This window comes from Coenobita brevimanus, chromosome 26 (assembly GCF_032717465.1).
Source record: "Coenobita brevimanus isolate Jiangsu-jjx chromosome 26, ASM3271746v2, whole genome shotgun sequence".
NCBI lineage: Eukaryota > Metazoa > Arthropoda > Malacostraca > Decapoda > Coenobitidae > Coenobita > Coenobita brevimanus.
The window spans coordinates 10,192,680-10,219,229 of record NC_136979.1 but is presented as its reverse complement, the minus strand read 5'-3'; the positions used below and the strand labels follow the sequence as shown (position 1 = coordinate 10,219,229).

Below are 26,550 nucleotides of genomic sequence, written 5' to 3'. Positions count from 1 at the left end.
GGGGCAGTAGACAAACATGAGTTGTTATTGTTTATGATCGTAACGTACAATCTTCAGTGTGTTGTGCTACTATTTCTTAACGAAGAATCGTTGCATGTTTCTTGTAACACCATTTATTTTTGTTTTGATGGACAAATACATGAAATGGGTGTAAAATAAAGCTTACCGATATTTAAGGAAGGAAAGAATAATAACTGTCTCAATACAGAGATGGTAGACTCTGCCCACCAATTTTTGATTCTATCTGACTATATTACAGCCTCTCTTCCTTGTTGCAGTGAGTAAAATAATGCTGTTATAATTTCTCCCTTCCTTTGAGTGACAAAGAGGGCACATAAAATGACCGGGGTTTAGTTGACCAATTTTGATGTCGAAAATTAAATAATCTAGTGAAAAGTGGCAGTTTCTCCTTGGTTAGTGACATCAGGAACTGGCCTATCCACCCTAAACTCACCTTCACTTGCCACTCAAGCCAGTCTTCACTTTATTTCTGGTAAGGATTTCTGATGTTGCAGCTCTTTCTTACAGTTTTAATGTCTTTTCAGGTACATGTTTATTGTGTTATACTGTTTTAGCACTAGCAAACACTCTTCATTTAATTTTGGGTAGGGCCTGTTTGGTGTTATAGTACTTTCTGATAGGGTGGGTATGTGTCCCACTGGAACACTCCTCTATTTTTCCCACTGATTCTTAACTTCACACTTCGACGTTCCACATTTTGCGATGTTTTGGCAGAACATCCAACCCATGAAAAATGAGGAAATACTGTATATATATATATATATATATATATATATACACACACTCGGACCTTCAATTATGTGCAAATATGGTCGACAATGTGCACCGCATTTTTGAAAATGTGCATAATTCAAATACTATAAACAATGCAATAAATAGAATATGGTCGACATCCTCCCCAGCTGGCACATTTTCACCGCATTTTACTCATCTTTTTATACATTCATCCCTTAACATCCGCAGGGGTTGGGTAACAGAATCACCCGTGAATGTTAAAAATCCGCAGATATCTGCTGCCCCCCCTTAAAAAAACCTCTGGAACCCCCATTTCTTTATATAACTAAAGAAAAACCCTATGTGCATGTTTACAACCACTTTATTTAATACAAGAACACTAAACAACTACTTTATTTAATACAAGGACACTAAAAGGTAAAAATAATGAACAGTGTACTCCTGTGTAGTGCCACAAATTTGATATTCATGTATGTGTTTAGTAGTACTGTAATTTTAAGTTAGATAGGGTGTAACCTGAATATTAGTTTATAAGTTCCTATCCTAAGTAGTAATTCATATGTTAATGATTAATGTAGGGCTAACTTTATTTTTTATATGTATGTATCTCTGTATCTATGCATTGGGTGATGTAATTGTGGATGTTGAGCTATGGGAATTCCCCGTCTTGTCTAGTAACGAATAACAGATGCGCGCAGCTCTTCCCCCTTGTTTGTGCGTCGTTGCCGGGCGCCGAGTTTAAACCTTAAACAGAATAATGATGAATATACAATTCTTTCCGTAACCTAGTTGTGAAATGTTTGCTAATGAAGCTGCTAGAACCCAAATATGTAAGATTAACAGTCCAAATGGCCTAAATAATGTCATTTGTGAGGATTTAAAGTTCCATTTATCTTGGCCGTCACTAGATGGCATAAGCTGCTCTCAGATTCAAAGTGAGATAGTGACAGAATCAGTATCTAAATTGAGTAAGGAATAAATCCCAAATTTTCCCCAATTCAATCAAAAGTCCTGGCGTCATGGGTGCACTGCTAAATAAATTGTAAAGAGAATTGAAACCCAACATATTTAAAAAATACCACCTTATTTGACTTAGCAGTGGCGTCGCTAGCGTGCCCGACGAGCTCACTCGAGCCCCAGACGTCGTATATAATGGACGTTTGTTCAGGTGAGCTGTCCACATTTCTTCTTCCTCCCCCTCTTTTTCTTTGTTTAATCCTTACTTGTCATGGACTATATGAAGTAATATTGATGAAAGTTTAACATAGTGACTCGAGCCCCAGACATCATATATAATGGACGTTTGTTCAGTCCACAGATACCGGCGACGTCAGTGTGAGCATGACGCCTTTCCCATAGTATTGTCCCAACGACTTGAGCATACACACATTACACTATCCATGAATTATTATACAAACCAAATGTAATTGTAATAGTACTATTGATCTATCAAGTGAAGTTTATTTTGTAAATAAGAAATGGAAATTTGGAAGTGATGTAATCTGGTAACAGAAGAGCGAAATTCAAAACCATTAACCGTTTTCTTTTTTGTAACCAAGGTTAGGAAGTTAGGAGCATGGAAGGGAACTTAGTGATTGTGAGCAATGATGTAATTTTGAAATGAACCTCGAGGCTAAACAAGCCCAAGTGATTATGTCGTCTTAGTGATTATACAATGTTTAAATTGTACTTCGAGGCTAGACAAGCCCGAGTGATTATGTATTCTTAGTGATTATACAATGTTTGAATAGTACCTCGAGGCTAAACAGGCCCGAGTGATTACGAATTCTTAGTGATTATGTTTTTTTTCTGAATTATGCCTCGAGGCTAAACAAGCCCGAGTGATTGTGCATTTTTGGTGATTATATAGCAGTGATGCTTATGAACTGTAAATAGTCCTAAACTGATATTGGATTCTAGAGAATTGCATGATGAGAGTATATTATATGGATGAAAATGAACACGAGTAATCATTCTTATTGGTTCGAGGCTATGCCAGCCCGAACAGATAACCCATGTTCGTAAAAAGGTCCCTGACTTGAGGGTATTGTCGAGCCCAAGAATAACTGACAAAAAGAAAGTATGGTACAACAACTCCATACATCGCTTGTATGTATCAAATTGTTTTTGCCTGGTAATAATGTTGGAGGAATGACCATCCAAACCCTAGTTTTAATGTACAATCTTCTTACTACAAAGGGTCATGTAATTAAAAATGTTTTGTGGAAAATTGCATAAAGTTATTAAAGTAGAGTAAAGTATATATCATTTTCTTTTTACCTTCTTGGTGTACCTAATCAAGGGAATTAAGTCCTCAAGCCTAATTCACTCCCCTTTCAATTCAAGATTCCTTCGCTGAGGGAACGACGACCACCTGTGGTACTGATTAAATCTAAGCTCGGCCAAAAATTACAAACGCTACCAAAATTCTTTTATTATACAAAATCGAGTACCACCTGTATTATCCATGGGTAAGTTGATCAGTGCCAACAACAGGTAAGATTATAAAATCACTAGCATTACACTGGATGAACAATAACGGTGGGGATAGTAAATTCTTACCGTTACACTGGTGTCAACCGGTGGTGGGATTAAAAATTCATACCTTTACACTGGTGACAACCGGTGGGATAAAATTACCAGCTTTACACCTGCATGGCCTCTTCTGACTACTGTGCTCATTCCCGCTCCCTCCAAAAAGAAGAGTGTTACAGTATATTTTTCACTTGATAATGCTTGTACTGTGCTAAAACAGCCAAGAACTGTGCCTGGGATGATGTTACTGTGTTGGCGGAGTTCAGCGAGATTTTTTTTTTCTGTTGCCATCCGCGGATATTCAAAACTGCGTGTTACAACCGCATATGTTAAGGGATGACTGTACACACATACACATTTTACAGACTTGAATAGTAGTATATTTCTGTTACAAAAAGTTAACCATAGTAAATAAGAAAAAAAAAAACATGTCAACTGCTGCATTCGTGTATACAGTAACCCCTCCAATATCCGGATCAATAGAGCCATCGGTAGGTTCAGATATTGATTTCGTCCGGATATTGGGCCCCAGCTTATGGACTTGTACTTATGGACCCTAACTCAGAGAAACACCTATACAACTCCCTCCGGACATGCATAGCACCTATTTAACACCCAAATCACACCAATAAGGCACATAAATGACTGAAATAAATGCAAAAGAAACATAAAATGTGGGTTTAGAAGTATGTTCATACATTAATAAACATTCTGGTACTTATGGACTCTAACCGAACCTAACCTAACCGAACCGAACCTAACTCTGAAAAACACATTCCTACTGCACATGCATGAGGTAAGTATAGTATGGAAAGAAGTACAGTATGACACTTTCTGGTAAGTATAGTATGGAAAAAAGTACAATATGAAACATTCTGGTAAATATAGTATGGAAAATAGTACAACATGAAACATTCTGGCTACTTACAGCAAGTCCCTGGCCACCTCGATGAATAACCGCCTCCTCTCGGACTCTGACAGTAAGAACGATTTCCTGAAGCACTTGCACTACACTCTTCCTGAAGTCTTGCACTGAACTTAGTCACTAACACACAGAAGTCCGTTCTTTTCACAGTGTTCACTTTAGTCCAAATAATGTTCCACTTTACTTTAAGTGTTGCACATTAACTTTTCCCCAGTTTTTTTTAATTTTCCAAAGCCAAAACAAAGAAGGTTAGTTACGTTAAATTTCTTTTCTACTGAGTCTTTTCTCCCAACTTGAAAACCTTAACACAACTCACCGTTTTTTTCACTGCACAACACTCAAAATTCCCGTGTGGTCTAGTGGAGAAGTTCTTGCTGTTTATTAACTGTCAGAGTCCGAGAGTATCACTGGCAGGCGACCAAGGGGTGCATCGGTGGGTTGTGGTGATGGCGTACCGACTACAGAAGACTCTGACGAAAGCCGCAAACTCACGTCAAGCGGTGACTCCACTGTAGCTGATGTGCTGGGCTGTGGCTCGGAGCATGAGGGCCTGTCTTGGGAAGGCAACGGAGTGGAACCAGGGCTTGGCACAGCGGGGGTCACGAGCCTGAAAAAACTGTCAATCGTTGACTGACGCAAGGACCGACGATTCTGGCGATTGATGATGCGCTGCCGGAAAGCACGCACTTCCTCCACGAGTCCCAAGGGCCCCATCTCCCTGTCGCAGTCCAGGTGTTCCAGGTAGTCTAGGACGAACTCTAGATGTTCCCGGAGTGCGCTCAGCTTGGGGATGGCTGGAGTAGTGTCCTGCTGAGAGGAGTCCACATCATCATCGCCTTCGTCGTCGGAATCGTCAAGTTCGGGACTGACACCAGCAACCGAAGATGCGATCTCGATATCAGACAACGTCTGATACCCAGGATCGCCCTCGTCGTCATCCAACCACTCACGAACATCGTCCACATCAACATCATCGCTGTGCGTACGTAGCCGTGCATGGAAGTCATCCACGTCAAACCCTAGGAAATCGTACTCCACATCTGTTCCGAGAAGCAGACGAGACCAACCATTTTCAAGAGTTTTCACAGGGACTTCCTTCCATGCACTAGCCCAGTTGTACAGCGCAGACTTGATGTTGTAGCGGTGAAGGTTTTCCAAAGTCCGCTTGCCTCGAGTGTCACGTCCTTCCCTGCGCTCGTCCTCGTCCTCGAGGACAACCATCACCTTGTCCAGGAACTTCCGACGGTACAGGCGCTTTGTTGCCACGATCACTCCTTGGTCCATTGGTTGAATGATAGCAGTCGTATTAGGTGGCAGAAACATGCACCTAATACGGCTATTTTCAGCAACCAAGTCCTTGTCGCACGGGTGGGCAAGTGCGTTGTCGAGGAGAAGGAGAGCCTTTACCTGGTCGCGAGGAATTCCCAGTGTCTTCGTCTGGTAATGGATGACCTCCTTGACGAAGTGATGGTGAAACCAGTCTTTGAAAATCACAGCTGTGAACCATGCTTTCAAAGAATGGTACCATACGACAGGAAGGACATCCATCACCCCACGAAGGCACCGAGGCTGCTTTGCACGGCCAACAATAACGGGCTTAAGCCGGCGCATGCCGTTAGCATTGGCACAACACAAAGCAAATATCCGTTCCTTAGAGAGCTTGCGGCCAGGTACATGCTTCTCCGTCTCATCGGCTAGAGTGTTTGTTGGCACCGAGCGATAGAATAGGCCAGTTTCGTCAGCGTTATAGACTTGACCAAGAGTGAGGCCCTCCCTGTCGATCAAGCCTTTCACCTTGTGCCGAAACTCGTCCACTCCATCCTTGTTAGCGTCCAATGCTTCGCCATGTGCTTTACGGTTAGTAAGGCCATGTCGTAACTTGAACGCAAAGAGCCAACCCTCGGATGCCTTGAAGTCTAGGGCGTCGTGAAGCCTTGCAAACTTCTCAGCAGCAGCCTTCAGCTCCGTTCCACGTACCATCACACCAGCTGCACGTTGCTGTCGATACCAAATCAACGTGGAGCGGTCGATCTCTGCATACTTGGGGGTAAACATAACCTTCCTCTCCACGTTGCGTTTGCTTCTCGACGAGAAGTCAGCCGTGTACTGCATGAGCTTGTCTCGGGAACGCTTGCTATCGAACAAAGTCGACCGGGCCAGGTTGAACTCGCGGAGAATGCGTGAGGAAGACCAACCCGCATCAACCTTCTCCAATATCTCCCGTTTCTTCTCCAGAGTCAACACCACTCTCTTCCTTTTCTCAGGAGGCGGGGCCATCATCACACACACTAAGAGTAGGGCAGAGAGCAGCAGGAGGCCTTGCAGCAAGTACGGCACCACCACAAAGGCGAGCACGTGGGCAGCCATGGCGAACAGCATAGGTCTTGTCGCGGTGAGAGACAGGCGGGAAGTGGGGAGGATGCAGTGGCGCTCTATCGGACGTCGGAGGAATGACGAACCAAAACAATGCTCTCACGCGGCGCGCGCGGCAAGTTCAAATTACGGACGGCAAAAAAATCGATTTTTTTTTTTTTTTTGGATTTTTGGATTTTTGGACCATTTTGGGAATGTTTGATCCCAGGACGATAAGGTTCGGTTAGTGGGGATGTTCGGTTATTGGGCGTCCGGATATTAGAGTGATTACTGTATTTGTTACAAAACGTTAACCATAGTAAATGAGAAAAAAAAAAAGTCAAATGTTGCATTTGTTTTACAAATTAGTAAAATTATGAATAATAAAAACAAAATGAAATACCGAATTGTCTGGTCACGCTATGCATTCCATCCACCTTGTAAAGTAGTGTGGAATGTAGCTGGGATGGCTCGGTCTTCCCAGACGTGCCAGCACAGTTTTAAAATATGCCCACGATACGAAAATTATTTAATCGCACTATTTGGGATGGCACCCTCATAACTGGTGAATCGCACAATTCAAATGCGCATTTTTCAAGGATGTACTGTATATAGATATATACAGATATATCCATCTATCCATCCATCATCCAATCCTACATTGCCCCATGAGGAGCATAGGAGCCCGTGGCTAGGCAGTTGGTCCCGACATTTAAGATGAGAGTGACCAGCCTCACTCATCCCTGAGTGGCATTACATGAGCAATCAACCCCAACCATCCCTTGGATATAAACCTTCACTGGCTCAATCCGATTGGAGCGCAATAATTACCCACTAAACCACCGGGCGCCAAAATTTGATTATATGGTTACCACCCAGCATTGTAAATGGTTTCCTGGTGCATAGGAAACCATTTGGCTTGTCACTCAGTGTAGAGTCACCCACAGACTGAAGGAAATGGAAAGAATGAAGGAAGGAAAGGTAGAAGAGGGAGTGTAACGTCACAGTACATATACTGTAAATATATGTGTGAATACCAAAATGCAAATCTTGCATAGTGTAGTAAAGCAGAAGCGTAGCCAAGATCTGGATGAAACAGTTTTCCATCAAGTAAAGGACTGTTTTGTTGTAGAACCCAAGTTGAAATGAAGTTGCCCAGTGACATTCATCCTCTTGACTCAGAATTAGTCCCCTTATTGCCATCTACCGCCTTCTTTCTTATTACATTCAGTAGCTCACTTCTTTATTTAGACTACAGTAAGAAGAGTGACAGTAAACACTATATTCATCCCCTCATCTCAGAGTTAGTCCCCTTTTATTACCTATCTACTGCCTTATTCCTTGTGGTAAGTGGGGGCACTCACCATCTACTCATTCGATGTAGGGTTGCCATCGGGTGTCTGCCCTTTCCTCTCCTCCATCCTTTTTTCCTTCCATCCTCTCCTGTCTTTCTTTCCTTCCTTCTTTCTTCATCCTTCCACCTATGGGTGACTTTACACTCTCTATTCTGTCTTTCTTTCCTTCATTCTTTCCCCTTCCTTCTGCCTGTGGGTGACTCCACAATGATTGACAAGCCTAAAGGTTTCATGTACACCAGGAAACCATTTACTATGCTGGGTGGTAATCATATAACCAAATATTGGCACCTGCTGGTTTAGTGGGTAATTACAGTGCTCCAATCGGATTGAGCTGGAGAAGGTTTATATCTAAGGGGTGGTTGGGGTTTATTGCTCACATAATGCCACTCTAGGATGAGTGAGGCTGGTCACTTGCATCTTAAATGTCAGGACAACTTGCCTAACCCCGGGCTTCTATGCTCCTCATGGGGCAATGCAGGACTGGATGATGAATGAAAAAATTAAATCATTTCTTTATTTAGGGTACAATGAGAAGAGTGCTGTAACTATTATGAAATAACCAGGCAGCTCACGCTTACATTGACAGCATGTGAACACTATTTATGTACATAAACCCACACAGCCACCACAATTACATCCATTCAGTGCACAGTACACTTCACTGATCAAAGTGTCTTTGGCCTTTCCCCCCTTAATGATTTTTTATATGACTTCTACATCAAGCTGCAAAACAGAGTCAGGAAACAACATTTTTTTCACTTTTTTTTTTTTTACACTGAGTCCCCTTTTACAATATGGGCTGAAGCACTGCCCTTGGGTTGAGGACTTTGGTTTGGAGCATGTAGCATTTTATGACAGGATGCCCTTCCTAATGTCAACCAGTGACCCTTGGGTGGATTCAAACCTCTGACCCTTCGGTCAGAGTGGAACGCTCTAACCCACTATGCCATGGCAGCTATGCTGTGAGAATCAGGTAAAACAATGGGAAATCATCAATAAAAGGCATTTTGATGTTTCTTCTGTGTGTATCTGATATCCTGATATTGACAGTTAACAATTGGTATTGGAAAAACTGCAAGATGACAGTAAAAATCAGATATGGAAAACTTGCAAATAAAGTACTGATGAGATATCGGTTTGGCAAATCATATCGGTTACAATACCATCTCTGACAGGGAAGACTTTAGTTTCAGAGTGTATGTGAGCTGTGGGAGTGGTTTTGATGCTGCCAGCGGTAATGCGTAGGGCATTGTTCTGTATGGTTTTCAAGGATTTATAGTGAGTATTACATGGGATGGGAGCCCATGCCAGGGATTTACAAAACATCACTGACTGGGTGGACTGTTTGTGGAGTAACGAGAGCACATATATATCCTCTTGCTGTGAAAAGTCTGCCCTTGTAGTTGCCCTAATTGGACTGAGTATGTGGTCCTTGTATAGGGGTCCACAGGTGAGTCCAGTGTCATATGACCCTCCAAAGATCTTTGTGAAGGGTACGTTTGTCACATGTACATTATTAAGTGTCACTCCAACAATTCTATAATGGTTTCATATTCTGGAAACTTCACACTGAATCGCTCCTAAAATACCTTTTCATCCAGAACAGTTTCATTTCTTGCACATTACCTGTGGGGTTGCGTGCAAACATCATGGTGAAAGGGGAGACTGTGCCAGGGGTGAAGGGACATGTGCGGAAGTGAAAGAGGAAGCGGCTCAACTCCTGATCCCACGTGCTTGGATTCTCTGCGCAGAAGTGGTCCAGCATTTCACCTGCAAGGAAAAATATACAGTAATCTTCCCAATATCCGATGTAATACAGCCAAAGGCATGTCCAGAGAGTGGGTTTGTCCGGATACTGGGACCCTGCCTCCTGGACTGGTACTTATTGACCCTAACCCTGCCTAACTTTGAAAGCCACCTAAATAACTCCCTACTGGACATGCATAGCACCTATTTAAGACCCTACTCACACAAATAAGAGAAGGAAAGCACAAAATAAGTGAAAAGGACCAGAGAATGAGGAATCAGAAGTGAGTATGGAAAATATTAAGCAGTGTACAGGGTGCTTATGGCACGTCAATGGCCGTTACGAAGATTAACCCACCTCCTCTAAGGTTCTGGCAATGGTGAAAATGCTCTTGAAGTACGTACAGTAATCCAGTTTTGTGCTGCATTTACTTCTTTGCACGGTGAGTCATAATTGTTTAACACTGAACATTTTGTTCTTAATTGCACCATGTCAGTTTCAACTGCCAGTTTGCACTCCACACTTAATCCTTTGCACTCTAAATTATAATTTCTTAACGCTGCACAACACTGTAAATTCCCATGTGGTCTAGTGGCAAGGTATTGCTGTTTATTCACAAAAACGAGCACGTGCGGCATCCATTGCGATGAGCATCTAGTCAGGATGGTAGTTAGGCGGTAACTGGGGAGGGGAAGATGGAAGGGGCCGTGGGTAAACATAGCTGTTTGGTGCTGTGCACCAAGTTCAAATTACGGGTGAAAAAAAATCAGATTTTTTTTATTTTTTATGTTTTTTGGCCATTTTTGGGTTCCAAAGGCCTGGGCTTAAAATGTCCAGGTAGTGGGGTGTCCGGTTATTGGGCGTCCGGATATTAGAGAGGTTACTTTATGTACTGTGAAAATATCTCCATCTATCTATGGTTACATGCCATATTTTGCTAACTTACCTCAAATGGCTGTAGGTGGACAGCTAATTCAGACCATGGTAAGTACTTCCACAAGAACAATGTGTGGCTATAAACTTGGTAACCAGCAACAAAAATCATCACTCTCAGGAAGGAACTTGGCCATAAGTAATGTGCATACACAGTGTATGTCCGAACTGAAACACTCATACCACTGCAAGTCTTACAACAGAACTCTCTCTCTCTCTCTCTCTCTCTTGAAGCACTGACTCTCTCTCTCTCTCTCTCTCTCTCTCTTGAAGCACTGACTCTCTCTCTCTTGAAGCACTGACTCTCTCTCTCTCTTGAAGCACTGACTCTCTCTCTCTCTCTCTCTCTTCCCCTTATTCTTTACAGTTATTTGGAACTAGTATTTTGCAAATATGAGGTATAGGCAGAGGCTGAGGCCAAGATATTTCAGAGGAACTAAGCATACCTATACAAGATATTCCTTTATTACTGCTATATACTATTACTGTACAGTGTACTCTCAATCATCCATCACCATGTTATCTGGCACACATCGTTATCTGTCACAGCCAATGGTTAAATTTAATAAAATTTCCTGGGAAACCCCTAAATCAAAATCCATGCCACTGATCTCATCACCCAAACACAATATCCCAGCAGCTTTACTTGTAACTTGGAATTTTGGCTCACAACAGATGGCTTCATTTCATTCAAATTTCTTACCTATATGGCCCTTTGGTCTTTTTTTTATTATTTTGTGTCAAATATTTAATACAGAGCAGTACTCTGCTGGAGGATCAGATTTAGGGCTGCATGTCTCGCCACCAAAACACTGCTTCTGATGTTGCAAATTGGGAATTCTCTCCTATCCTGGAGTTTATCTCACTTCAGACACCTTTACTACAGTATATTTCTTTCTAATCTGTTACCTGCTTGTCTCTATCTTTTGGTTTCTTCTTATTTTCACATTAAATATGTCCCTCCTTCTCAATACATTTCATATCATTCTTACTCTTCTGCATCTTCTTGCAAAATGCTCAACAACACATCAGCCCCCCACCTTCCCCCAAGGCCACTGCAGTCTACCCACATGTCACATGGCAGCCATATTGTCAATACACAGCTCTGCTTATGATGGAGTTCCTCACCTTTCCTGTCATCGTGGTTCTTAAGCATGTCATGCCACTAACCACACAGGATTCCCCCTTACTCTCTGGTGAATTTATTCCCTCTAACATCTTCTGTTTTATTTTTGTTACTCATGCCTCACCCATCCCTTTCTCTCCTTCCACTTGATTAGGTCTGCCAATCCATTTCTGACTGCCATACTAACCTGCCTCCCCCTGCCTAATTCCATCTCTGGGGGTCATACAGTATGTGTACAGGATACAGTACAGTACAATGACATTTTATCATGCTTATTACAGTATTTAAGGGTATTTTTCTACATGTGAACAGTTATATAGTACAGGTATAGGGTTTTATAGAGGGTTAGATCCCCTTTGGAGGGTTTGAGGGGTATTACATCAATAACTGTCAGTACTGGCTACTAATGCAGGATAACTGATAGTTTACTGTATAGTGCACATTAAAACTGTAAGAAATCTAACACATTTAAGATACACTGCATACAGACACTTTTAACAAAAAACTCACTGAAAATCATCTCAACTCCTGCTGGCAGCTTTACCTCCCCTGAGTACAATGTAAATGAACTTCATATTAGGTTTGCAGCTTGGCCCATGCAGACCTTCACTGTGCCTCATTTGAGATCTGCAGCTTGGCAAAGGTTAAGTGTGAAGGCAGACTAGTTTGGTGTGACGGTGGTTCAAAGGTTGGGTGGAGTGTTACTGTATCCTGGCACAGCCCTGTTACTGTATCTCTTGCTCTTTGGATTGCATGGCATCATTTATACCCTGATGTTATACATTAAAAAGAAATGCACACATCACTGACATTAACATCATCATCATCAACATGCGAATCTTGAGTTGTGGTAGATTTGTGCCATGTTGGGACAAAGTACCAAGTTGTTAGATATGTGTGTGATGGTTACCGGTAATCCTATCATTTCCTTGTTATACTGACCTCCATTTCATTGCTGCTAATGACGTTGTTTTTTCAACTGACGTTCCATTATGATGTGAATGATTTGCTCCTTTAGAGTATCAACAACAGACAGGTGGTTTGGACATGTGGAGAGGATGGGGGATGATAATTGGGTGAGGAAGGTGAGAAGTGTTAATATTGGGGGTGGGGTTATGAGGGGTAGACCGAGAAAGACATGGGACGAGGTCATTAAGTGTGACCTTAGGGTTAAGGGACTGAACAGGGAGGCTGCAATGGATCGTGCAGCGAGGAGAGCTGCCATTAGGTGACCAAGGCCGACACATGCAAGCATGTTGGAGCCTTTAACCCCTTAACCGCGGGGCGTCACTTTCGTGACGCTTGGGAGCAAGGGATCATACCGCGGGGCGTCGCTTTTGTGATTCTGTGTTATTTTGAATTCACCCGGGCTTTCAAGTGGGGGCTTGTATCATCTATCAGTACTGACAATGTCCAACACTAGTCAGCACTCCTAATCTCATCTGTACTCCCATCCATTGTTGACAATTTAGCCATTTCTCCCTGTTCTTGACTCCCCTCCCTACCCCCCCTCCATTACCCTATGCTCTCGCCTGCCCGGCCATGCTACGCTAAGTAAATCTTCCCTGGAATTTTTCACTGATTTCATCCATTGAAATAAGCCCTATGTCGTATTCTTATACCAAATAATATATACAAGAAAGAAATCAGGTAAGTGAGAGTGCCATACACCTGGAATTGGCTAATTATCACCTGACAACACCTCACATGCACTCGTTCGCTAATTTTCGCTGTTTTTTTCCCCTTGAAATATGCCGTATAATCTATTTTCGTTATAAATATACATGTAAGGAGAGAAGGGAGAAGCCTAAGTGATATTTACATTCACCTGGAACTACCTAATTTATAATGTATTGTCTAGATTTCCTGCCAATCATATCAGTGCTACACAAAGCTGTTTCAAGATTTAACATTGGTAGCTCTGATTATATATCTCCTAAGTAGGCCTCTAATCTATTTTCGTAATAAATATACATGTAAGGAGGGAAGGGAGAATATTTACATTCACCTGGAACTACCAAATTTATAATGTATTGTCTAGATTTCCTGCCAATCATATCAGTGCTAGACTTAGCTGTTTCAAGAAGTAATATTGGTAACTCTGAATAACCCCTAAAGCAGGCCTCTAGGCTGCCCCTGCGTTATCAGTGTACTCTCATCGTCCGAAGTGAGAGGACGTATGTTTCAACTTGCTGACTTCAAGGCCTTTTTTCACCACCATGCAAATGGCTCTGTGACCTTTACCCCCTACTAAACCTTGTGTGGAAAGAGGTAAAGGGCTGACAATTGATAAAAGAGTGACTACGATCTTTCTATTGAGTAAAACAGTGCAAGTGGAATTGTAAATAATGTGTAAATAATGTGTAAACAGCAAGTGAAAGTAATGAATGTAAATATACGTGAACAATGGAAAATAGTTTTATAAGTTATTTCAAGTGACAGTGCACAACACAGTGTAAATAAAATAGAAATGTAAATAACGTAAATAAAATAGAGAACGTAAATAGAAATGTAAATGAGTAGTATTATAAGAATACGAGTATATACCCTAGGAGTAATGAAAGTGAAAGTTTCACTCTAGCATGTCTGAATGCTATGAGTTATGAGAGTGAAGATGAAAGTGACATTCACACTCAATGCCAGTATACAGGACGAGAAAGTGAATGCTACGTATTTTACTGAAAGAAATTGAATCCCTACAGTGACAATAAACTAATACTACTGAAGGAAACTTATGGATAAAGACTGTAGATATATATAAGTGTTATATAGTAATAGAAATATAAAGTGTGAGGGGTTTTATGAATAATAAATGACAGACTACCATGAGCGAACTAGTGCCAGTGCGACGATCAGACGCGCTCGTAATTTCCATTGCTTTCACAGTGTTTTTTTTTTAGTATGGATCCCAAACTACTTGAAAATTGTAGAATAGTGTTTATAGTGTTTGTATCTGGCTGTGGTAATCATATTACGGGTTGTCGGGAAGTGTAAAGTGGAGACTTCGTTACCCTACTTCAGAGGTCTCCACAAGTCCTACGGTAACCGACGAAGGCTCAACAATCATTCCAGGAGAAAGCTGAAGGTATGTGCCATAAGCATATGTAATTTTATTATTCTAGGACTAATAACTGATTTTTGGCAAATATTTTTTGAGAGTCTGTCGGAGCCCAAATAACCCCGCGGCACACGCAAGTTATTGGTAAACAAGCCCGCGGTGTAGGGGTTAAAAACGAAACGAAATGAAACAGGCTACTATTGTTGCAGTCAGTGTAGTCAGATTTGTCAATTATATGTGTGGGTGGAAGCTCTCTTGTTTGAAAGGTGACAATTACTGCACCTGTTTTTTCAGCAAGTAGCTTCAAGGGTCTCCTACTCAGCCACTGCCTCATATGCCACCTAACTACCCTAGCCCTTTATTACGAAAGAACCAATGGTTGTCCTTGCACAAGTGACAGACTGCTCTGTCACTCACTGTAGACTGGAGATTATAATGCTTTCACACTGTTCAAGAGGGGGCAAAGGTGATTAATCACTGTCTGACACCTCACCCTGTGGGGGAAAAAAAAAAAAAAAAAAAAAAAACTTTTCTTGAGGTTAAGGTACAGTACATTGCTTCCAGAATTAAATTATACTGAGAACATTTCCATCACTGCCAACAATTCCTGCATTTCCATCACTGCCAACACTTCCCATATTGCCATAATCTCTCATACTGCCATTACTGTTAAGACTTCTTGCATTTCCATCACTACGAACACTTTCCATTTCCATCACCATTAACACCAGCTGGTCAATCAAGGTTGTCAATGTCTAGATCATGGAAAATCTTCCTTCGCCATGTCTACAAATTCTTGATCACTGTCTATGAGGCTGGGTCATTTAACCGAGCCTCGGAGCCCGGGGAGGGGGGGGGGGCAATAAATGCCCTCACCATCCACCCCTCTCCCGGTGACAACCCAGCGAGATGCCTGGATCTACTGTCTGACTCATTTCTTCTTCATTTCTGCAACATTCATGGCCTTTCCTCTAACTTTCTCTCTGTTGAACACCACCTCTCTTCCTCTAAACCTCACCTTCCCACTTTCTAACTGAGACTCAGCCATCTGAGGAAACTGACAGCAAAACCTTCTCTGTATCCTCCTACTTCCTCTATATTCATTTCAAAACCAAAAGTGGCTGTTGTGTGTACGTATGCAATGACTTAGCTTGCTCTTGTGTTCCTTAACTTGATTCCCCTGAATTCTCTATTCTCTGGCTTTGGCTTTCCTGTCATTCTCTGACTAAATATATCTATGCTTTTTTACTCATCCCCTAATTCTACTGACTATCAAAAATTCTTCGACTATCTTACTTCTATGATGGAACACACCCTATCCATTTCTCCTTTCTCTGAAATCTCAACTCTAGGGGATTTCAATGTTCACCACCACCACCTTTTGCTCTCTTCTCCTTCCACTGATCCACCTGGTGAACAAGCCTACATCTTTTCTATCCTTAATGACCTAGTGCAGCTTGTACAGCATCCTACCCTTATCCCTGAACGCCTTGGAGAGAGTTCCAACATACTTGATCTCTTCCTTACAACTAATCCTTCTGCTTACACTGTTAATCTTTTCTCTCCTCTGGGCTCCTCCAATCAGAATGTTATCACCTTAACCTGTCCTACTGCGCCAGTGTGGCCTGTGGACCCTCCAAAGAAACGTCAGTTGTGACACTTTGGAGATGCTGATTCCAGGGCCCTTAGACAGTACCTCATTGACTCTCCTTGGAATGATTATTGCTTCCATGGCCGAGAGCCATCTGGGTGTGCCATGTACATTATGAAGGTTATTCTCTCAGGCATGGAAGCATATATTCCTTTCTCATACCCCTTGACTTAAAAAAAAAAAAAAAAAAAAAAAAAAAAAAAAAACTTTGGCTTAATCACACTTGTTCTAATGTTGTCCCCAACAATGAGAAGGTCTACAAAAAGTACTGGAGCCAACCCACCCCCAAACTTCATCTTTTTTATGTTTCTGCCCGGAATCGTGCTGTCTGTTCTTCGCTCTGCTAAAAATAATTTCATACGTACTAAATGCTCTGAACTCTCCAAATCGAATTCTTCCCTCTCCTTCTGGCACCTTGCCAAAAACTTTTCTAATAAGTTTACCTCATCATCCTTCCCTTCTCATTTCCACTCTGATGGTCCTGTAGCTATTTCTTCTACTGATAAAGCAGAACTCTTAGCACAGACTTCCAATATCACCTTAGACAATTCCAAAGTTGTTCCTCCATCTCTTTCCCTCACTAACTTCCTCGTGACTGACATTAAAATGTCTTCAATTGATGTATTTTCTGCCATCACCAGTGCAATATTAACAAGGGATAAGTACACAAAGGAAGGGGCAACATGACAACTGACTGATATAAGATATTACCAAATTCTTGAAAACTATTAAGGCACCAAATAAAGCCTGAAGCACAAGAGTATTGTTACCAATAACTAACCTGCCCATGCACATTCACGAGACTCCTCCTGCAATGTGAACAGAAAGCTCTTCTGGGCTTCTTCTGAGTCAAAGGGCACCAGGTTCCTTAGAGTCTCCTGGGCTCGATCAAACTTCTCTCGGTAGCAGGCCTGCATCTGTTCAAACATCTCAGAGCTCATTCCTACAACCTGTGCACAAAACCAGTAGAATAAATTAGTGATGCAAAAACAAAGAAGTGTACCAGTAACAGACCATGAAGCAAAGTGTACTGCACATACATTGTATACATTTTGTATAGCAGCATTCCAAGTTTACATAAGACAGCCTTCCTCACTGGATGGCTGCTCTCAAGTTGCAGTCATTTGTATCATCTCTGTCAAATTCCCTAACTCTGTTCTCCTGTGTCTCCCTGAATGGTCACTCCCATCTATGTCCAGATTTGTGCACCAGGTCACCTAATATCTCTCACAGATTCAATTTACATATTCAAGCAGTCTTAGACAACCTCTATGCATTACCTGGCTCATCAACTTTACATTAAAATCTTCTCTTAATTATCCATACAATCTTTGTCACTCAGTACTGAAGTATACATCCCTCTCAAAAGCATCTCAACTCAAGGTATCCCTACACTAACAATGAAGAAACACTTACATACCCACTTCACACATAGGGCAATACAACAACTCGGTCAGAAAATAATTAGCACCCCCTCCCTACATCCAGTCATCAGAGGTATCCCCAGAGAGTAGTTCACCTCACTAGGCTTAGCTCAGATCATGACCCAGCCCTCCAGTTATCAGATTTGATCTGGGATGATTGGAATAACAGAAGACGCATGCCCCACTTGTATAATAAATCCACACAATGTAAAACATTTAATGAAGCACAGCACAGCATATGCTACACTAAGACCTAAGATATAACATCAGTGGCACAATGAATTTACTGTATGAGGAAACCCTACAAGACCTGAGGCTTATCTGCTGCTAACATGTCTTTTGATGGGTGTACTTGGTCAGGCAGACCAGGGTTAAGAATCAACAGCATCCATCTCACACTATCATCTGTAACTGCCTACATTTCAGTACCATAAAACAATATGATTCTCAAACACAATGCATATAACTTTCCATTCACAGAATAGTCATTTTTCATCAGCAACGAGGACCAGAGCTCTGACCACTGTTTACTCATGTGACTGAATTAGCCGATACACCTCCCAAGCACTAAACATGTTACCTATACTCTAAAACTCAGTAGACGGTCCCTACTTATGAATGGTCGACTTACGATTTTTTGGCTTTACGAATGTAGAAATTGCATTTTAAAATTTGAATTTATGATTTTTTCCCGGGCCAGCGATATGCGGTACGGTGCAGCGGCAGCAAGCAGTCCCAGTCTGCTCGTGCAGTTGTTTGTGTAAACAATCAATGCTCCAATGCTCTACAGTGTTCTGTGTTGCCAGCTTTTTATTTTTTTTTTAAATAACCCCTTGTATCTACATTGTGTTTTGTGCATCCATCATGTCTATGTAATGCCCATCTGTCTCTCCTGCTACTGGTGAGAAGAAGAGGAAGGCAATTACTCTTGAGATGAAACTTAGTTGCCCAGCATGAAGGCAGCAAGACTGTAGGTTCAGGAACAATTACCCATCAGGAAGATTCCCTGTCATTTATTTACAAACAATTTGCTTAGCAAGTAAACTAGCTTTTGTGTTATACTGATTATGAGTGACTCTACACAGTGTGACGTGCCAAATGGTTTCCTGTACACCAGGGAACCATTTACTACACTGGGTGGTAACCACATAACCAAATTACAGCACCTGGTGGCTTGGTGGGTAATTAAGGCACTGCGATTGGATTAAGCCTGTGCAGGTTTATATCCAAGGGGTGGTTGGGGTTTATAGCTCCTATAATGCCACTCAGGGATTAGTGAGGCTGATCACTCTCATCTTAAATGTCAGGACCAACTCGCTTAGCCCCAGGCTCCTATGCTCCTCATGAGGCAATGTAGGATTGCATGATGGATGGATGAGTAATAAAAATGATTATGGTTTATTTATTGTTTTTATTAAAAATGTAAAATGTGGCATCAAGTGGCTGGTATTAATGAAAAAATAATAATTGTGCATCCATCATGTCTATGCAATGCCTATCTGTCTCTCTTGCTCCTAGTGAGAAAAAAAGATTAAACTTAAAATGAAGATTAAACTGAGACTAAACTTAATACAGATGCCAAGCATGAAGGCGGCAAGCCCATAATGGCCATCACGCAAGAATCTGGACTTTCGCAATTGACGATCTCAATACAGTAATCAATAAATAACATGAGATATTCAACACTTCATTATAAAATAGGCTCTGTGTTAATGATCCATCCACTCACTCAATGTAGTGCTGCTTTGGGTGTCTGCCATTTCTTCTCTTCCTTCCTTCCTCTTCTGTCTTTCTTTTCTTCATACTGTATTTTCCTCTACCTTCTGCCTATGGGTGATTCTACACTCCATGACAAGCCAAATAGTTTCCTGTACACCAGGAAACCATTTACTACATTGGGTGGTAACCATATAACCAAAATATGGCACCTGGTGGTTTAGTGGGTAATTAAGGTGCTCCACTTGGACTGAGCCTGTGTAGGTTTACATCCAAGACGTGGCTGAGGTTTATCGCTCATGTTATGCCACCCAGGGATGAGTGAGGCTGGTCACTCTCATATTAAATGTCAGAACCAACTTGCCTAGTCCCGGGCTCCTACACTCCTCATGGGGCAACATAGGATTGAATGATGGATGGATGAATGGTAATGATTTTGCCCAGCTGTAGGCTAATGTTTGTGTTCTAAGCATGTTAAGGTAGGCTTGGCTAGGCTATGATCTTCAGTTGGTTAGGTGTATTAAATGCATTTTTGACATTAAATGCATATTTTACTTACAAAAAAGTCGACTTACTAGCAGCTTCTCAGAGCATAACCCATTCATAAGTAGGGGACCACCTGCCCTACACAGTCACAGTCCCCACAGCAAAAAAAATATCAACTGTGGATAGCCTATACAATCTCACATTTAACTAGTTGTAGCTTACACTCAATCCTTGACATCAACGAATCTCTTATGTACTATTGGCAACATATGAACCTGGTACGGTATAGGAGTGTGGCTTGGGTCAGGGAGTTGGTATGCCTGCAGCCCATGACGTATTCACACATTTGTTGTGTCTATAGGAGGATGAATGAATGAATGGTTTGCCAATCACTTTTTAAAACTGACACGTAGCTACTAGCAAAAGTAACCATACTAGTGTTTTTCAATATTGTCATAGCTCATTTTGTTTATAGATAAACTTCAACTGCAGTGATAACAAGATGATATAAAGAGATTTCCGTATCATAGATTGATCTAGCCGGTGCTCACATACCTTAAATCGCTCCTGTCTTGCCTTGCCAGATGGTGGAGCACACTCTTCATCAATGATTTATTTTATACAAAAATGAAATTGTTTCCATAAACTGTATACTACCATATTCTGTTTGTAAAAGTAATAAATCACACGAAGATGTGGTTACTGGCAGCTACCGCCTTCACAAATCGAAATCCTCTCTCCCCTTTTTGCCAACTCTCGTTGCTGGAAACTCACTTCCATCTTCCTCTCCCCCCACTTCCTCCCTCGAACCCCCTACCTCTCTCACTCTCCCCTTCCCCCTCTAAATGCCAGTTCCTTTACCTCTTACCACCTGGCTCAGTGAATAAGGCCGCAGAACCTGTTCTCCTTACCTCTTAAACCTATAGTGGTTATCTGCCTTAATAACCCCACTGCTTTCATTTAGCCATTGCTATTGACAGTCTCTCTCTCTCTCTCTCTCTCTCTCTCTCTCTCTCTCTCCATTACCCAGGCCAATTCACCCCAGATCTTACCCAAGCTGTGTGTCACCAGGCCATAGTGCCACAGGGTGCTCCAAGGGGGAGCGGGGATAACTGGGTAGCCACTAACTTCTAAGTTGCTGTCTCTTTGATGGGTATTCTTTTAGGGTTAATGATCGTTTGAAGTTGTTTGCATTACAGTTTTAGGACGTTGCCAATATTTATCACAAACCTAGCACAGAGCAGAAATGTATATTATGAACCAGCACGAGGATACTCTCGTCCTACTAGGTTGAACTGCTGGCAAGCGAGAAAGTGGAAAGGCTATAAGGAAGATTGGGAATACTCTAGGAATATCAGAGATAACACTTTCATTATGGCTGATGCATTGGGTATGACGTGGAAACCTGAACATCAAACAAAGAGAACGACCTCCAAGGAAGACCACAGCCAAAGATGATCGACAAGTACGAGAAGCTGCAGAAAGAAACCTTTTACCAACGCGGCGGCGATACAAGAACAACTACAGCTAGATGTGACTGTTCAGACTATGTTGTCGATGGTGTTCACCACAGGACACCTGCCAAAAACACACCAAATAACACCAAGGCACTGTGAGGGCAGGTGTAGATTCGCAGAGAACCATGTGCAGGAAGATCTTATTTACTGGGCTCGTGTTATATTCACCAACAAAAAACATTCTCAACAACAAGCGGGAAGGCACACTGCTGAAGGAGAATAACAGCAGGTTTAATATTGCAAAAGGCATCACATATGCCTGTTTATATGCAAGTAAATGTGAGTGTATTTCACTTAGGTACTGACTGAGACATATCTACTGTGTAAATCAGAACATATTCCATATGCATGCAAAGTTGGTTTCAAAGCAAACAATAAGAAGAGCTCAGAGTGAAACATCTGTGCCACACAATTTGTCTATGGTCGTAATTTTTGAACCTATCCTGTAACCTTTACCTTCGACTGAGTATCATAAAATCCAGTTACTTTATGTATGGACCCTCAGCCACTCAACAAATACTGGTACGAATTCGATTAGAGACGTCTTGGTTGACCTTACTTATGATGCTGACCTTTATTATTTTCCTTGAAATACAGTCACTTCATCCCTGTCTGATCTTAGACCCTCCCAGGCTCTGTCAATATCCAGTAGCCAGCTGAGACAAAGGATCGAATCATAGCCATTACCTCTGTCCAGCAGTTCAAAATATTATTCACTTCATCCTATGCTCATCCTCAACTTTATTACCACATTTGGTCTGAATCTGGTTAAAAAAAAAAAAAAAAAGTTAATTGATCACGCACTAGATATATGACCTTGTTTGGACATAATTCAATAATCTGTGATACTTTGTTCAGTAGGATTTCCATAATACAGTATTGCCACAAGCGGAGGGACTGACAGGCGAACCAAAATTACTTAAGCACATACCCACTTGCATAACACGCAGGGTGTAACAACACACCAAATAACATTTGTTCTATTTTCCCAGTAACAGATACAATGGTCAAAACATCTTTTAAAAAAGCAAGTAGTGGGCATGTCTTGCGTAACATGTGGGGATGGTATGTCTTCATGGGATGAGTTGTCTCTCTCCCACTGACGGACCCTTTACAACAATAAATATCTTGAAATTCTTGAATAGGAATTTCTGCCTTCTCTCCTTGAGCAGGACTACCCTTTTCCCGGGTGGATAATGTCTGCCCATGACAAATGCCCTGTGCACACATCCCACATCTCCCAGAGATGGTTTGACGAACACCTCAACCTGGAACTACTGGACTTGACGAGTCGGGGTTGTGATATGCCCAATTGAAAGCCTGTAGGGCAACATAGTAAACACGTGGGAAGAAGAAGGGGAATGAACGACACAGCAGGCTGTGATTGTTGCAAATAGTGGGTGGACTAAATGTTAGATACATAAAGGTTTATAGCTATATTCATAAACAAGGTGTCTACAGCAGCCTTAGAAAGCGCTGAATTTTCCTTGTTAGATAACTGTATAACTACTGTGTCTCCTACACGGTCATGATGTTCATATGCAGTTAGGCTGCATAATGTGAAATATATTTTCTAGGTTAAAGTACTGTCATTAAATATACCTTATCTTTGCAGATACTTTAACAACATATCTGTACTAGCGAAGGAGAGGGTGAATATCAGGCAAGGTACTGTCAGATATAAATGGCACACAAAAACTGTTATCATCCATCTATGATGTATGAATGTCATACAGTATTAGCATACATGGTGGAAAAATCAGCAGAATTTTTACGTCATTCAGTCAAAAACACATTGCCTCATGTATTGCTGGTACAGTGTCATGCAGTTATACATAACCTAGATAAATTTATTCTACCATTAATCTGTTTGCATATGACAGGAAGGAATTAACACAAATGGTAAGCGATAAAATAATCAGAATTATAAGGGTGAAATCATCCCCTCCCCCCTCCCTTTTTAACCCCTTAACCGCGGGGCGTCACTTTTGTGACACCTGGGAGCAAGGGATCATACTGCGGGGTGTCGCTTTTGTGATTCTGTGTTATTTTGAATTCACCCGGGCTTCCAAGTGGGGGCTTGTATCATCTATCAGTACTGCCAATGTCCAACACTAGTCAGCACTCCTAATCTCATCTGTACTCCCATCCATTCTTGACAATTTAGCCATTTCTCCCCGTTCTTGACTCCCCTCCCTACCCCCCCTCCATTACCCTATCCTCTCGCCTGCCCGGCCGTGCTACGCTAAGTAAATCTTCCCTGGAATTTTTCACTGAATTCATCCATTGAAATAAACCCTATGCCCTATTCTTATACCAAATAATATATACAAGAAAGAAATCAGGTAAGTGAGAGTGCCATACACCTGGAATTGGCTAATTATCACCTGACAACACCTCACATGCACTCGTTCGCTAATTTTCGCTGCTTTTTTCCCCTTGAAATATGCCATATAATCTATTTTCGTAATAAACATACATATAAGGAGGGAAGGGGGAAGCCTAAGTGATATTTACATTCACCTGGAACTACCTAATTTATAATGTATTGTCTAGATTTCCTGCCAATCATTCCAGTGCTATACATAGCTGTTTCAAGAGCTAACACTGGTAGTACTGAATATCCCCTAAGTAGGCCTCCACCCGGCCCTCCCTTATCAGTTTACTCTCATCTTCCGAAGTGGAGGTATGTCTGTTTCCTCTTGCTGACTTCAGGGCCTTTTTCACCCCCATGCAAAGGGCCCTGTGACCTTTACCCCCTACTAAACCTCGTGTGGAAAGAGGTAAAGGGCTGACAATTGATAAAAGAGTGACTACGATCTTTCTATTGAGTAAAACAGTGCAAGTGGAATTGTAAATAATGTGTAAACAGCAAGTGAAAGTAATGAATGTAAATATAAGTGAACAATGGAAAATAGTTTTATAAGTTACTTCAAGTGACAGTGCATAACACAGTGTAAATAAAATAGAAATGTAAATAACGTAAATAAAATAGAGAACGTAAATAGAAATGTAAATGAGTAGTATTATAAGAATACGAGTATATACCCTAGGAGTAATGAAAGTGAAAGTTTCACTCTAGCATGTCTGAATACTATGAGTTATGAGAGTGAAGATGAAAGTGACATTCACTCTCAATGCTAGTATACAGGACGAGAAAGTGAATGCTACGTATTTTACTGAAAGAAATTGAATCCCTACAGTGACAATAAACTAATACTACTGAAGGAAACTTATAGATAAAGACTGTAGATATATATAAGTGTTATATAGTAATAGAAATATAAAGTGTGAGGGGTTTTATGAATAAAAGAGTACCAAGAGCGAACTAGCGCAAGTGCGACGGTCAGACGCGCTCATAATTTTCATTGCTTTCACAGTTTTTTTTTTTTTGGAGTATGGATCCCAAACTACTTGAAAATCATAGAGTAGTGTTTATAGTGTTAATATCTGGCTGTGGTAATCATATTACGGGTTGTCGGGAAGTGTAAAGTGGAGACTTCATTACCCAACTTCAGAGGTCTCCACAAGTCCTACGGTAACTGACGAAGGCTCAACAAACATTCCAGGAGAAAGCTGAAGGTATGTGCCATAAGCATATGTAATTTTAATATTCTAGGACTAATAACTGATTTTTGGCAAATATTTTTGAGAGTCTGTCGGAGCCCGAATAACCCCGCGGCACACGCAAAACATCGGTAAACATGCCCGCGGTGTAGGGGTTAAAGAGAACATATGGAAGGTCGGTGTTGAAACCTGCAGATGAAATGAGGGGAAGAGACGAGAGAACTTGGTAGGGAAATGAATATTATCTGTTTACTAGGACTGAATGGGGGATGCAGCGGCAAGGTTGATAGGTCTGTTGTTCCAATGGACACAGGTTTGTATCTTGGTTGAGGCAGGGAGCAGTATATAAGTATGAATTTCGTTAAAAACAGACTTTAATGATTTAGTTACCATAAGACCTGCTGACATGTCACAAAAACACCCAAACTAATACTAATACACCAGAATGAAACAACCTAAAATGGACGGTGGGTACTAGCACCGAAATGGTGTCATATGGAGATGAATGGTTTACAGGAAAACTGCTGAACCTCAGGGAATGGGCTCTTAACCCTATGTTTTGAGTTATAAAAAAAAAAAAAAAAAAAAAAAAAAAAAAAGTAAATTACATTAAGTAGAGCACTTCTCTTTGCAGTAGTCCGCTATAGGCTGCTCCTGCTGCCATTGATGATGATGATGGCCCATTTGACCTGGACACAGGATTAGCCAGTATGCCTTTGTATGTGTTATACACGATCATCTGTAATCCCAACGTATACAACAACAGACTACTTATCATAATCACAAACATATAAACGACACCTATGCTGGTTTACTTTTATACAGCCGAACACTTCAAATTGGGAAGATTCGATCCCCAGTGCGAGAATGGAGGCTAAATCTCCAACTTCCGTTCTAGACCACAGGGGTATTGGTTGCACGTCAACTGGGGTTGGAGAGGCCTCTTTTGGAAATTGTGCCATGCAGCTATGGGCGACGGAGAAGTGGAACACATGTGGGAGGCTCTCATTACCGTGTGTTGATGGTGCATCTCTTTCCAGTGGGACTCTGCTGTGACAAATTATGACAAGCAAGAGTCATGCACAATCTAGATCGATCTGATGAAACAGCATTGCCAATACACGTTGTTCTTACAGTTATGTTATTACACATATGAGTTATGAATGAAATATATGGGTGAACTATCATCACAACCAGTATATTACAATTATTGCAGAGGGAATATATAGGTCATACTAATACACCATTACAACACCTTGAACCTCTCCATAGTTCTAATAATTTTTTTTTTTTTTTCTAATTCATTTACCCATATCAACACAAACACTGGCTAAAATCTCATTACATCCAGTGCATTATATTTATCCTACTATGCACGTAAACAAATACACATCAAAGA

General features: G+C 41.4%; 1 protein-coding gene across 1 annotated transcript in view; it reads right to left on the bottom strand.

Moving 5' to 3' along the window:
• LOC145394183 (uncharacterized) overlaps positions 1-26,550 on the bottom strand; it is a 272,780-nt gene that overhangs the window by 134,410 nt on the left and 111,820 nt on the right. The window contains exons 9-10 of the mRNA XM_080268165.1: positions 17,223-17,391; positions 9,553-9,696 (exon numbers count right to left, since the gene is read on the bottom strand). Coding sequence (XP_080124291.1) covers positions 9,553-9,696; positions 17,223-17,391 — 313 coding nt within the window. The remainder of the gene's footprint in view (positions 1-9,552; positions 9,697-17,222; positions 17,392-26,550) is intronic.